Consider the following 13,713-nt stretch of genomic DNA (forward strand, 5'->3'; position numbering starts at 1 on the left):
AAGTTTGTTCTTAAAAACTTTGTTCTTAAAAACTTTGTTCTTAAAAACTTTGTTCTTAAAAACTTTGTTGTCTGTGATCATGGTTATGATTTAGTTGCATAATAAAATAGTTAATCACTGGTTATTATGACAAGAATAAGGAACAAATTCACCTATAAACTCTTTTGGTAATGCCAACACTATCAATATGTAATGTTACGCTAACTACTAAGAAAAAATACAATTACACACCTGGTCACAACTTTTCCACACTGGCAGACGTGAATTGTCTGCTGGTTATTAATGTTGCATTATGTGCTGAGACGATGCCGTAAAATGAATTAATACATCATGACATTTCGTAATATGCAACATGAACTTTCCTTCAAGCCCATTATCTTAAAGCTGCAGAATCAACCCCCTCAGTACTTGACGCAGCCTCAAGCAAACATTTACCAGACAGGCACTCATCTGCAGCAGATCCTCAATGTTAAAACCTGGATTTATTTCTTTGTCACGCGGATTATTTGAATAACGAGGAATAAATTATTTGGAAAAATAACAACTAGACAATTGAATATCTCGCTTTCTTCAAGGTCTCATGTTTTACATTCGCAGGCTTACATGCAACTGCCTCTAAGCTTGCTGAGTACACTGACCTTACACTTCCTTTTTCTCATCACCCACTAATAAACAGATGACTAAATCATTGCCATCATCACATGATAATCATTTTTAGTTGTTATGATACATATATCTGCTGAAATGTAAAAATAAAGACACTGAAACTGAATATTCCCTTTCTTCAGTGGCAGATTGTTACTCCACTCTGATAAGCAGGCTGCTTGATATTTTTAAAGTGTCTATTTCATTCACTCCAGCTGCACACAGAGACACTGCTTGTGATAAACCAACAGCTCTCGTGGGGAAGCCAGAAAAGCAAGGGCCCTTTACACAGGACGCTTTCAGACCCCATCACACACACACACACACACACACACACACACACACACACACACACACACACACACACACACACACACACACGCACACGCACACACACGCACACACACACACACACACGCACGACGGTGGCTGAAACACGCCCTCCTGTGGCCACGTTGGGAAGTAAAAGCTCGCGGCACAATGAGTGGAGAAACAGAGAATGAGAGGGGCCAGTCGATGGAAGCGTGTGTGTGTGTGTGTGTGTGTGTGTGTGTGTGTGTGTGTGTGTGTGTGTGTATGTGTGTGTGTGTGACAGAGAGAGAGAGAGAGAGAGAGAGAGAGAATATATGTATGGGGGGTTCAGACAATTTTTTGCTGTCATAAATAATTGGTCTACGGGGACGGGTGATGGTGTTAAGGGCTCCCTCTATTAGGCAGAAAAACTTTCGGAGCGCCTTTCAGTTCTAATTGGCACCGACGATTGGTGGCACCGCAGCTGGCGAACTCCACCAAAGAGTCGACAACAGAGAAAAACACAAAAACCCCTGTTGCCCCCTCGGCTCTTAAAGACATCTTATGGTGCCCAAAAGGGTCAAACCCCCCCCCCTATTTCAGAGTAAATGTGAGACCGGGAGGAGAGAAAAGAGAGAGAAGGGAGCAATGTTGTTCTTTCGACAACCTGTTCAGTGTGGAGCCGTGAGGCTCGAGCGCATCTATGTGGAAGCCTCTGTCCTCACTCCCCTCCCCTCCAATCCCCTCCCTCCGTCCCTCTCTCTCCCTGCACAGACAGGGGCGGTCGTTCTCAGTCTGCGCACATATTCCACTTGGCCAGCATCACTTGGAGTCCACAGACACAGCGCTGATTGAACGAGCGGAGGGGAGCTCATTTTCAGAGCGCACGATTGTGTTAGAAGGGCTTCAGTGGACTGTCACCGGTCACAGGCAGAGAGGGAGAAATTCAACCACGCCTTTAAAAGTAAATAAGTAAATAATCCCCAAAAGAGACTGGGTTTTAGGATTTTTGCTGAACTAGCCTTGCTTGAGTTTTTCAAAAGGGGAATTGTTTTTTTTTTTATCTTTGAGAAGAGGGACCGAGCAGCGGTAAGCTTCCTCTGCCCGCTTCTCTCCGTGCGTAAAACAAAAGTTTAACACACCAAGGAGATCATTTGAGAGGTCTGGGAGCTCAGCAAACTCTCCACTGTAGCTACTCCCCGGGAATTGTAAAGCTCGCACCGGACGCCCACTGGAGGAGGATATATAACTTTTCAACACATTTTGTGGAGAGACACGGAGACAGGTTGGTCTAGCAGAGAGCGGAGGGATCCTCTTCGCTTAGCCGGGAGGAGTGCGCGTAGCGCTGGGTAGCTGACTGACCCAAAGGACGGCACCTCAGAGACAAGGTAGAGATGCAGCAGGGATTGCATACACGTGTTTCTTTTTTGTCAGGGTTGTATGTTTTATCTTTTGACTTTGCATCATATCTGTGTGCATTTTTAAGAATAAAATGTGCATATATTTGTGAGGCAGTAGGCTATTTAATTTGACTACATCAGCATCAAAGCCACTTAATAAACCTCCCCGGTGATATTACAATTATGGGTCTTTATGGGGAACCCACCTTTCTTAAATTTGCATCATTTCATTTTACGCAGGCGATATAAGGATCTACTCGACTACTTGTCAGTATAGCAAGTCTCATTCAGCGCGCCCTGACATTAATGCAGGGTGTTAACTCACATGCATTGCATAATGAAACTTTGAAAACGGCTTGCTGTGTAATTCAAATGCTACAAATACCAGGATACACAAACAAGTGTTATTTTCCCTATAGGAATAGACCTCTCAACCCCTCGCTGCTGCAGAAACACTGTATGCATAATTATATTGATCTGAAACAAAAGCACCTCGTGTATGTGTGGGTGTTTGAGGTCTAACGTGTATGACCCCACTTGTTGTAGCTAATCCTCCATGAATACTGCAGTCTGTTAGTTTCCTCCTGTCCTGACTACACCTGCCTCTCTCCTCCTCCACCCGGCTTCAAAGTTTAGTCACGCTAAACAGCAGACAATTCTTCCAATCCTCAATTCTCTAACACACACAGCCAGCCCTGCTTGTAAACTTTGTATAATCCGCGATTTGGAATTGAATTACCTGTCCTTTGAATCGAATGAAACGATGCAGGCTGTGCGTCGGGGAGCTAAATTGCTCTGTGGTATTATTTTTCAAGGCTTAAAGGGTTGAAGGAAACATAGTTGAACATCTAAAAACAATTGCAAGTACATCATCTTCATTTTCGATAACAATCACTCAGCTTTCGCCTCTTGTTTGTCCCCTACATCTGCAGGCTGCTCCTCTGTGTTCACCTCTTCTCTCTCCGTGTCTCCCTCTTTCTTAGGTTATGACGGAACTGAGCTGAACATGGAGCTTTTTTGGATTTTGTTATTTTCTAGTGCCTATCCTCTTGCCTGGGGCCAAGGAGTTTACGGTAAGAACGCGATATGTATTTCTATTACCACATCAATGCATACTTTATTAGTGCCGGCTGACTGAGCACCATTACAGCAGCGATGTTAATTTGTCCAATTATTAGCCCATAACCTTAATTAAGCGCTTCTCCGCGGCACATGTTGTCCGCGTTTCAGTACGACGCGCTAATATGAGGCACTGCAATCGACAGCAAATTAACTTGAAAGGGAGATATTGCTTCTTAGAAGTCGCAGTAGGCGGCTGGGAAAACATCCAGCAATGTAGTGGCGGGGAAACCCACCTACTGTAAATCCATCTAACTCCATTTTTAGGCTGATATCAATCTTTATGGCAGAAATCCACATCAGGCCCACAGATTAGTGCTTTATTACACAAAGTACGATTAAACGTTACATTATAGTTTAAGGTTTATGGTTATTACTGAATGGAGGTTACAGTTTGGCCACTATTTAACTTCACACTATTTCCCCATACTGCACGCAAGCCCAGGTTTAAACAGGGGGGGCTCTCTATGACGTGGCTCGCCTTTGTCAAGTTAAACACGACATGTTGAGATTTATTCCATTTTAACACTGTCTCGCTGTACTACAGACTCTCCGTTTCTTCAGCTACAGGCCAGATATGCATCCTCCTGTCCTGTCCCTTTGGGCAAGGCAAACACACAAACCGATCTGTCAGCTCTGATACTGTGATTTTGATGTTTGAAGGCATGTGGCAGCCATTGAAAACGAGTTCTGTTTAGTCATAGTAGCATCACATGGAGTGCTGTTGTCAGAAGCAATCCCGCAGCCCGCCGTCACACGAAGAAACGCTGACAATCTGTCATTTGCTGAAGCATGTAGGCCCATTTTCGAAGTCCTTGCTAACCAATCAGGCTTCTACCGCTCTAATACATCTCACTTTTATCAGTATCAGTGTATATTAAAACCACTTACAATTCTCAGATATTTTCTCTACATGTATTTTGTTTTGACCACCAGTTGAAGCATTATGCTGATGTCTTAATAAACAATACTAAATCTCTTTATTTATTTATGTGTGTGACCTACAGCCACAGACAGAGCAGTGTCTGTGTACTGTGACAGTGCTAGATGGAATCTCAAGAAGTTAATTTTTTTCCACTATCTGTTTTTATAGGAAATGTCAAACTTGGCTTTACAATAAAACAGATTGTACCTGAGTTTTAGTGGCATCCCACATACTTATCTGGGATAATCTTTTTACCAGCTGGTGTACCCGCTTTGATACAGCCAGGATTTACCATAACATAAATGTTCCTCACACAAATATCTCAGACATTTCGGTATGTAACAGTTTAAAAATATATGTTTTCCAGAACGCATGAATTTCCGTGCCAACAATCATTTTGTTGGTGTGTGTGTGTTCATTTTTTCCAATCAGTTGTGTCCTCATGGAGTGACCTTTCTGATCTGGTTACGCTGTCCTGCAGATGGCTCACATCTCCAGTTTGACCTTGTGCATTCTCTTGCATTCTTGTCCTCTTATAGTTTTTTTCATAATAACTGTATGAAACAGTTTTGTGTTCTGTACAGAGTGATCTACTGATTGTCATGAAGAATGTGTACATCCAAAGCTTTGTTAATCATTTCATGGTGTGTTAAGCATGTGTTGTGAGAAAGTGTGTTTAAAAAGTAAAAGCACTTATATGGTGCCTGTGCTGCATTGTCTGCCTTTAGTTCAACATCTCATTTTGCTTATGTTTAAAAGGCAGACACAACGAACAGAAAACAGTCCTCTGCGTCCGGGATGAATGTACTCACGGTTTCTCTGCTGAGCTCTCATTACGTCAATACGACATGTTTTAAAAGAGGGTTATTATAACCACTATCTGAGTTTATCCTACAAGCTTGAGAATGAGCTACTGTTCTTTAAAGTGTAGTTTTGTGCCATTTGAATTAGTAATGGATACATTGCTTTTTTTTTGCAAAACTATCCGTGTAAACACAGCAGTTGAGCAAAATTGCATTTGCTTTTTAGTCGTCTCCAGGGCGATTTACAGCAAGTTGTAACCAGAAGTGTGTTAGTGCTTTTATCTGCTACTATTTCAAAATGCTGCAATATCTATCCTACAATAAAAATATCCCTCCTTCTGTCATACTCTCTCCTCTCTCTCCTCTCTCTCCTCTCTCTCCTCTCTCTCCCCATTTACCTCTCTTTTCTCCATCTCTGCCATATCTCAGCATCTGCACTATTTTATACTCTCTCTCATTCTCTCCATGTCCTCTCTGCTCCCTCGCTCCCTCTTTCATGATTCCCTCACGTCTCTTTCTCACACACCTTCCCACTCTCTTCTGCTCCATCTCCTCCTTTCTTTCCTCATTCTTAGCTTTTGTGTACCTGTTGTATTTACTACCAGCCGCCAGTAATGCATATTTATTGTCTTTAGCGGTCTTGCCTCATCCAACATGTGCAGCATGTGGGAGTAAATCTTCTCCCTCCCTTGGCTTACACACCGCCTTGTCTACTGTCGCGGGCAACACAAACAACTATTATTTACTGTGTGATTTATTTATGAATTAAGTCTTTTAACTTTTTGCTTACATCCATTTCCCAGGGAGGGGAGGATGGCAGGGCTGATTAATTGTGAAGAGGATTGCCATACCCATGCATCCAAAGCTCCTTCCTACGTGTACACACACACACACACACACACACACACACACACACACACACACACACACACACACACACACACACACACACACACACACATATTAGCATAGACACTCACTCACCTAAGGGACACACACAGATGTGCAGACTGTGAACACAAAAAAATAAATGACATTGCCATTATTGCTTTAACCTTTTCCCAGGAGATCAGAATTCCCTCACAAGGACGGCCATATCTGAATGTTTAATCTCACACAGTTTACATGCTCACTCCTCGACTGTATGTATATGATTGTGTTTTTAGTATTTGTATTTTTATTCTAAATATATCTGTAAAGCAACATTTGTTGAATATTAGTGTATGTTAAGTATGCACTAAGGTGATATATGTAATTCTGACAGCACACCTGTTTAATGAACATCATCTGTGTGTCACATATGTTCAAGTTAAGCAACAACCTCTGACATTTGTGGCATTTAAACCTCATAAAATATGAACTGCCATTATAAATAGTTGACAGGACATTTCCCAATTGGACCTCAGTTATTGCTTTTTGTATCAACTTCATGTCCCGGTGGACTCATTCATCCTGGGCTGCACGTGTTGACTGGGGAAGTTTGAAAGAATGAGCACCGATTGTTTTTTCATTACATCCTTTCATCTTATGCACCGACTGGCTGGAATGCCACTCTGCACAAATGGAGCTGTTCTGCAGCACATGCAGGAAGAGAGAAAGGTGTCATGCGCTATCTTGGATTTTTTATGGACTTTTTTAATTCATTTCACTGCAGATTAATTTACCGTAGCCTAAAAGTTAAAGAAACGGCAAGGTTGTCGGTTCAATTCCTGGTAGGGTTCTAGCAGGTGGGGAAGTGACCTCCAACCTTCACCCCTAAGTGCTCTTTAGAGGAGATCCCAACAATTCCTACAAATTAAACAACATTATTTGTCCATACCCCTCATGTGTCTGTGCCTTCCAAAACCGTTTTATTGATGTGACATTTCTATAGGTAAAGTTTGGTGATTGGTTCAACCATCTGTCCATCACGGGCTAACTTCAACCAATCAGATCAATGAAACGTATGCATGCTTTATCCAAACTCCTGCCAACAGCTACGCTAACAGTCGCCTCTCCATGTCGTTACACACACCTAAACCACATTCGTAGCTGCCAGTATCTCCTCGCATAATGCTGATTTGTCCACATTTAACATTTAACTCATTACTTGAAAATAGATTTTCGTGTGATCTTGTGATCCCGCGAGTCTCCCTTGAGCTTGTGTTATTGCACCCGCAGGCACACACACACACACACACACACACACACACACACACACACACACACACACACACACACACACACACACACTCACAGGACGTCTGGATGTGCTCTAACTCTGAGTGCAGGTGAACTCAACTTTCCTCCTTGAAGTTCCCTTTTGGAATTTCATTACCTGCGCTTATCGATCCTGTTATATACACTAGGCCAAGCAGCTGCTAAATTATTCAGTCTGGTTAAATAGGGCTGTTCCATTATTCAGAAGTGTGGCACAATGTAATTAATATTGTAGAGATATGTGACAGGCCGGGTGGCATTTCACTCAGTGGCAGCACATCGCTTGCTCTGTTTTGCTTTCTCTCTTCTCCTCGTGTCTTTGTCGTCGTCTTTTTTTTGTGTTGTCCTTCTCACTTTTTCTGTTTTAGTTTCTGTCTTCCGTGTTTCGGCTCGTTCTCTTTCTGCTCGTTCTAATTTGCTTTTCTTTCTCTCGTTTTTCTCTTTTCCTCTCTGTCTCTATCTAGTCCTCCTCCTCCAGTCTTCACAGCCTCTAATGGTTGTGTTGAAAAGTTGGTTGCAAGACTCAAACAGCATCAGGGGATTGATGTGTGCGTGCGTGCGTGTGTGTGTGTGTGTGTGTGTGTGTGTGTGTGTGTGTGTGTGTGTGTGTGTGTGTGTGTGTTTGTGTTTGTGTGTGTGTCTGTGCACATTATGGAGTGTCTTGTCTTTTTATTGTGACATATATTTCTCAGCTTCTTCCACAATGACCCATATTGTGCTGATGTTGTTAAGATGTGACAGAGTGCTCAGTTTGACAGAATATCCAGCATATTTTATCCCCTCCATTGCTGTACTTACAGTATGAGAAGAAAAGCTTTTTTTTCCTGCGTTCTCTCGTATTCATGATGTGTCCTTGCGAAAGATTTGGCTTCATGCTTTTTGAACAATATGTATAATGGCCATTATAGAAATCCCACATCCTACATCTATCCTCAATCTGTCTGTCATTACTACTGCAGCGAAGTACTGCAACAACAAGTTCCTTCACAGTTAATTCAAAATATATATTTCTACCATAGACTTCTGTCTTATTACTGTCTACAAACCGTTTGTGGAGCATTTTATACTGTGACGGAGGAGGTTAAATACAAATTAATGGTTACAATCAATGATAGATTCCTCCATTTCGGTTGAAAAGTGAAAAGTGAAGCCAATGAGGAAGTGCCTTAAACGTGCATTCTCTCTAATAGCCAGAAGGCGGCGCCTTGTTGCATAAAGAAGTCCGATTGTGTTGAAGTCTATGAGAAAATGACCCTACGTCTCACTTGATTTATTACCTCAGTAAACATTTTAATAACGATGTTATGGTCTCAATCGCTAGTTTCAAGTCTTCTTCAATACCCCATGATGTTCATTATAGACAGGTCGCTACCACACAGTGTTATCTGGTTTGTCGTCTTAGAACTTTAACCCTTTCAAGTGTGTTTTTAGTTAATGAAATTTAATTGTTATAATTTGGTTCCACTCTGTCGCCTCACTTCTGGTTTCAAAAAACTAAGATGGCAACAACTAAAAAAACCAAGATGGCGACGGCCAAAATGCCAAACTTGAGGGTACAAAACCGTAGTTCACAAACCAACTGGTGACATCACGGCGACTACGTCGACCTCCTGTACAGTCTATGGTTGTCACCGTACACACGCACGCTGTCACTCACAGCTCTGGATTTAATCAGGAAGCCTCCTTGGCCTTGTCCTCCCCCTTCTTCCTGCAGCCAATTAGGAGCCATCTCCTCCTGCTCTCATCAACGCTACTCCTCCACTCGTGTCAAAGTTATTTGACAGAACAGGAGAGAGGAAACTTCAAAAGACTCTGTTGTCTTGTTTCTTTCCCCCACTCATTTCTCTTTTTCTGAAGCCCAGAGTGAAACTTCAGAGGTTCTGGGATGACAACACAGAGAGCTCAAAGGACCTGACGCTGTGTGTGTGTGTGTGTGTGCAAAGAAATTGCTGTTTGTATGTTCAGTGTACACACAAATTAGTAAATGCTGAAGCCACTTCCTCTATTATGTATATGCTGCTTTACAGTAATTGTTTCTCACATCTGTTACATCACAGACTGAACCATGCACTGTTAAATGTGTTGATTTAATGCTATTATTTTGCTGTTGAGAGTACAACATTACTCTCCCGCGATGAATTTCACACTATTTTTAAATTCATTACTACCCTCTTTAAGTCTCCAGCGTGGCACTCAGCGTGTAAGTTTCCCTTGAAAGAAGATTTCTCTGATCCTCACTTCATATTTGAAGAGTCATTAAGAACATGAGGTCATGTTTTCCCTTATCAATCTTTCATGGTAGCATAATTTAGGCTAATTAAATGATTTTAATCACACAGTAAAATCAGTTTGTTTTGAGCTGCATATTATTATTATTTTTCGGTGGTGGTTCATACTGTCGCTGTTGTTTGAATCCAGATATTTTCTATTTGTATGTTTTTCTATCTTTGTCTTGTTATTTTTCCTGCTTTCTTTTTACTTTTTTACTTTTTTTTTTTACCATTTGCACATTTTTCTCTTTTTCCTCTCTTCGTCAATCTGTTATTGTCTTACTCCTCCTCGAGGGTTTCGAGTCTGACTGCTCTCAGCTGCAAGTTAATATTTAATCTGCTGTTAAATATCACATTGTTGATGAGTCACTGTCTGTCTTCCAAACATATTTAGTGTATCGGTTTTTGTGGCTTATATTGCAAATTGGAAAATATTGCCTCTCGCTCTATAAAGAAATGCTTTGGAAAAACATGTCAGCAGCCTTTGGAAGCCACCGGGACCCTCCAGGCAGTTTCTCCACCCTGGCTGGTTTCATGAACCATATACTTTAGGAAGAAGCACACTGGAACACTGGTCCTGCTGCAATATTAGGTTCTTTGCTTCTTTTACTTTGTCCAGAACGGACACAATGCTCCTCAGAAGGGTGAAAAGGAAAAGAAAGGAAATGCAGAGGTCCACTTTTACCTTGTGTTTCAACTGGCTGCATATCTTGACTTCAAGCCCTGTTGGCATGTGATGCCTCGCTCTTGCATTGAATTCTGGGGCTCACCGTTCATTCTTGTATCTGATGCATCCTCAGTTGGAAATAATCCATTGGGGTCTTTATCCATCCTCAGTGAGATTGCAATTTGGCTGCTATATATTACATCAAACATGTCATGGAGGACGGATTCATTATCATATATAAAGAGATCTAATATGCCAACAGGAGACAGACAGACTGACATGAATACCTTCAGAAGGTGAGAGACATTCAGTACACGTCTTTATTCTGTTCAGGCTCTTTTATTGTTGCACAATCTTTTCTTTCACTGAAGTCATTTGAAAGTATCTCTGGCGAGACGTTTTTGAATCAGGAAGTTCTGAACATCCTGAATCTGGGGATTGTTTTTTATTACACTGCTTTTCGTTAATGTATGGAGACAATACTGACCCCAAACTGTGTTTAAAGATGAGCTAATGAAATGATTAGTCTAAAGATTTATTTAAAAAAAAGAACCTTTTCGGCTCTGGATTCGACTACAGCCTCCATTTTTCATGAGGGCGAGGAAGAAAGAGATCAAAGACGAAGCAAACTTTCAGTTCATGACAAGTTGCAAGTCAAGCAGAACTACAAGTCTCTAATAAACCCCACCTCCAGCTCATTTTAGGATTTAAGATACCAATAGATTTGAAAAAATAATAATTTGAATAATTTTCTTCCCAGTAAAATAAGTGAAGCTGTTTAGCTTGTTTTTCCCAGGACAGTTGTCTTCACTATTTGTTTTAGGTGAGAGCCACATTGACAGGACAAAGTCAACAGGAGAGACACTTTTACCGCAAAGTATGAAAAGCTACATCCAGTCATAAAAAGCCTGTCTGCTTATTAATCTGTCATCCCACCCAGAACATACAATATGAAATGCAGCCAACATTCATTAAAAACAGGATTAGCTTAATACTGGGATGATGTTGTCAAACTCTGCAAACAATATTTCTGCTGAAGCCAAAAAGCAGCTTCACAATGTTTGAGTCTGAGAAGGTTTTTTTTTGCCCAAGCCAAAATCCATGCGATCTCAAAAGATGCCTGAGTTAATCGATCAGCTGTATTAGTCGTCCTGTGTTTGAGTCTTTGTTGTCCAGAAAGAGAAGAAGAATTTTGGATGCGTCGTTTAGAAATGCGGCTCCAAATGACTTCTCTTGAAACCAGAGCGGGTCTGTTTGCACATTAAGCACGAAGGGTTCGACTCGTGGAGGACAAATACAAGTTCCTCTGTCCACTTGTCTTGAAATGTCCTATGCTCGTTTAGTTTGGCTCGTACCTTTCTTTTTTTTAACGGGAGCAGCTGTCCACAAACCACATCTCCAGCATCTTCCTCTCGATTTGCGGTGGTTGGATGCGACAAAGCCAAATCTTAATTTTTCTCGTTTGTCACGCTTTGTTTCTGTCCACCTGGTGTGCAACTTTTTTTAATAAGAAATCATTGTACGTCTGTAGAAACACACGCGAACTAGCATGTAATGGTGAAACGAGTCGACCGGAGCCAAGCTAACGCGAGTATGAAGTGCCAGGTTGGTCGTAGTATCCTCCAATTTAAATGCTCCAATTTAGCGCTATAAATACATTGTTAGCAAATGTCCATATTCATAATCATGCTTATGTTAACATATTTTTTAATGAGCTTAAGTTTATTTATTTCTATACTAGCCCACCATGTATCTACCCGTCCAAGAGCACATTCACCATGTAGTGCTGATAGACTGCCAAAACTGGCAACTCCGCCAGTCAGGGTTAGGCCGAGCAAGTTTAAATATCTTGTTTCTAGTCTATATTTACATATTTTATCAATTATTATTACATATTATTTGTAGACTAATAGAGCAGACACTGTGTTTTAATGGGTTGTATGTAATAGCCCTGCTTGTTTTTATGAAATATCTGTATTGACTGCATAATCATATCTATCACCCCTTTATTTAGCCCACTGCCACGCGAGCCACCAATTAAAGCTTGGCGAGCCGCACAATGAGTAACACCGGCCCAGGAGGTGGCTGATAATAGGTTGCTAAATTACAGGTAGGGATTAAAAGATGATAATTACAGAGATGTGATAATAATTCTCACCAGGACACCCATCAACCAGTCACACTGTGCAGGCACAACTATATAGTTTTCTTTTTTTGACCCATCTTTGGCTTTCAAGCCAAACAGCCACATGAAGGTTATCCTTGGCCAGCTGTCCCTGTCAGGTTTTAGCGTGCATGCTCGCTGCTCCAATTTCATCGAAGGGCTCATCCAGGGCAGCCCTATAGCTGATAATCCATCATAACTGATGGTACTGGGTGATACACACACACACACACACAGACACACACACACACACACGCGCACACACACACGCACACATTTTGAGTTTCGCTTTTCGGCAATTCTGTTTTTTCCCTGAAAACTAAATTATTTACCTTTATGAAGTACATTAAAACACACTGTAAAACATATACAGCCAGGATTAGTGTGTGTGTAGTGTGTGCACCTGAGTGTGTGTGTGTGTGTGTGTTCAGTGCGAATTCAAACTCATCTTCTCCTCTTGGCCAAGAATACAATTTTCAAATTACAGCAAATTGAATTCAAACTTTCTCCTTCACATCACTTAAGTGAAGTCTCTCACTTGCGGTTATCCTTTAAACCTCGCCTCTCCTCCTTCCCTTCCCTTTCCCTCTCCAGCTTTCTGTTTCTCTCCCTGCACAAACTCTGAGCATCCTGCAAAAGAAGTGGGATGAATATGATATTCTAAGAAGGGTTATGTTTGTTGTGTACTATAAACCACTTGACCATGTGGTGATTTCCATAACAGTTGTGTTTATGTGAGGGTATTATCAAGCTTCCACAAAAACAGTTGTTAACATGCATTATTGTTTTTCTTTCCTTCTCCTCCTCCACACACACCTTCAGCAGTTGTAATTATCATGTCTTTTCCAAATGCACCAGATGTTACCCCCCCCCGTCGTCGTACTCCCTAACAATCTTTCACAGTTCTCTTACTCAGAACGATAACGAGTAAGCAGTTTGGCAGGGAGAAAAAACAGTGTTACATTATTATCATGTCTAAAAGTGTAAATACTCTTATGTTAAGTTACTAACTCATCAGTATATCTTTTAAGTATCATAAGCACCAGATTCAGCTCGCTCTGGTGTGCAGTGCATGCTCTCAGATAGCATGTGTGCTCATGAATTGAAAAACAATCACCATTATATCACCGATATGTGTGGTTTAATAGCGTTTAAGTATTCAATTGCATTTTTATTTGCGAATACAATGTGCATTTTGTGGAAAAGAATCCCAGAAGTGGCGGCTCCCTG

The 13,713-nt window shown here is 41.3% G+C and overlaps 1 protein-coding gene across 1 annotated transcript in view; it reads left to right on the top strand.

Moving 5' to 3' along the window:
• The first annotated feature begins 2,031 nt into the window (after nt 1-2,031).
• mdga1 (MAM domain containing glycosylphosphatidylinositol anchor 1) overlaps nt 2,032-13,713 on the top strand; it is a 136,966-nt gene continuing 125,284 nt past the window's right edge. The window contains 2 exon segments of the mRNA XM_029428541.1: nt 2,032-2,324; nt 3,320-3,409. Of these exon segments, the coding sequence (XP_029284401.1) occupies nt 3,343-3,409 (67 nt within the window). The 5' untranslated portion in view covers nt 2,032-2,324; nt 3,320-3,342.

The sequence above is a fragment of the Cottoperca gobio genome, chromosome 3, assembly GCF_900634415.1.
Source record: "Cottoperca gobio chromosome 3, fCotGob3.1, whole genome shotgun sequence".
Lineage (NCBI taxonomy): Eukaryota > Metazoa > Chordata > Actinopteri > Perciformes > Bovichtidae > Cottoperca > Cottoperca gobio.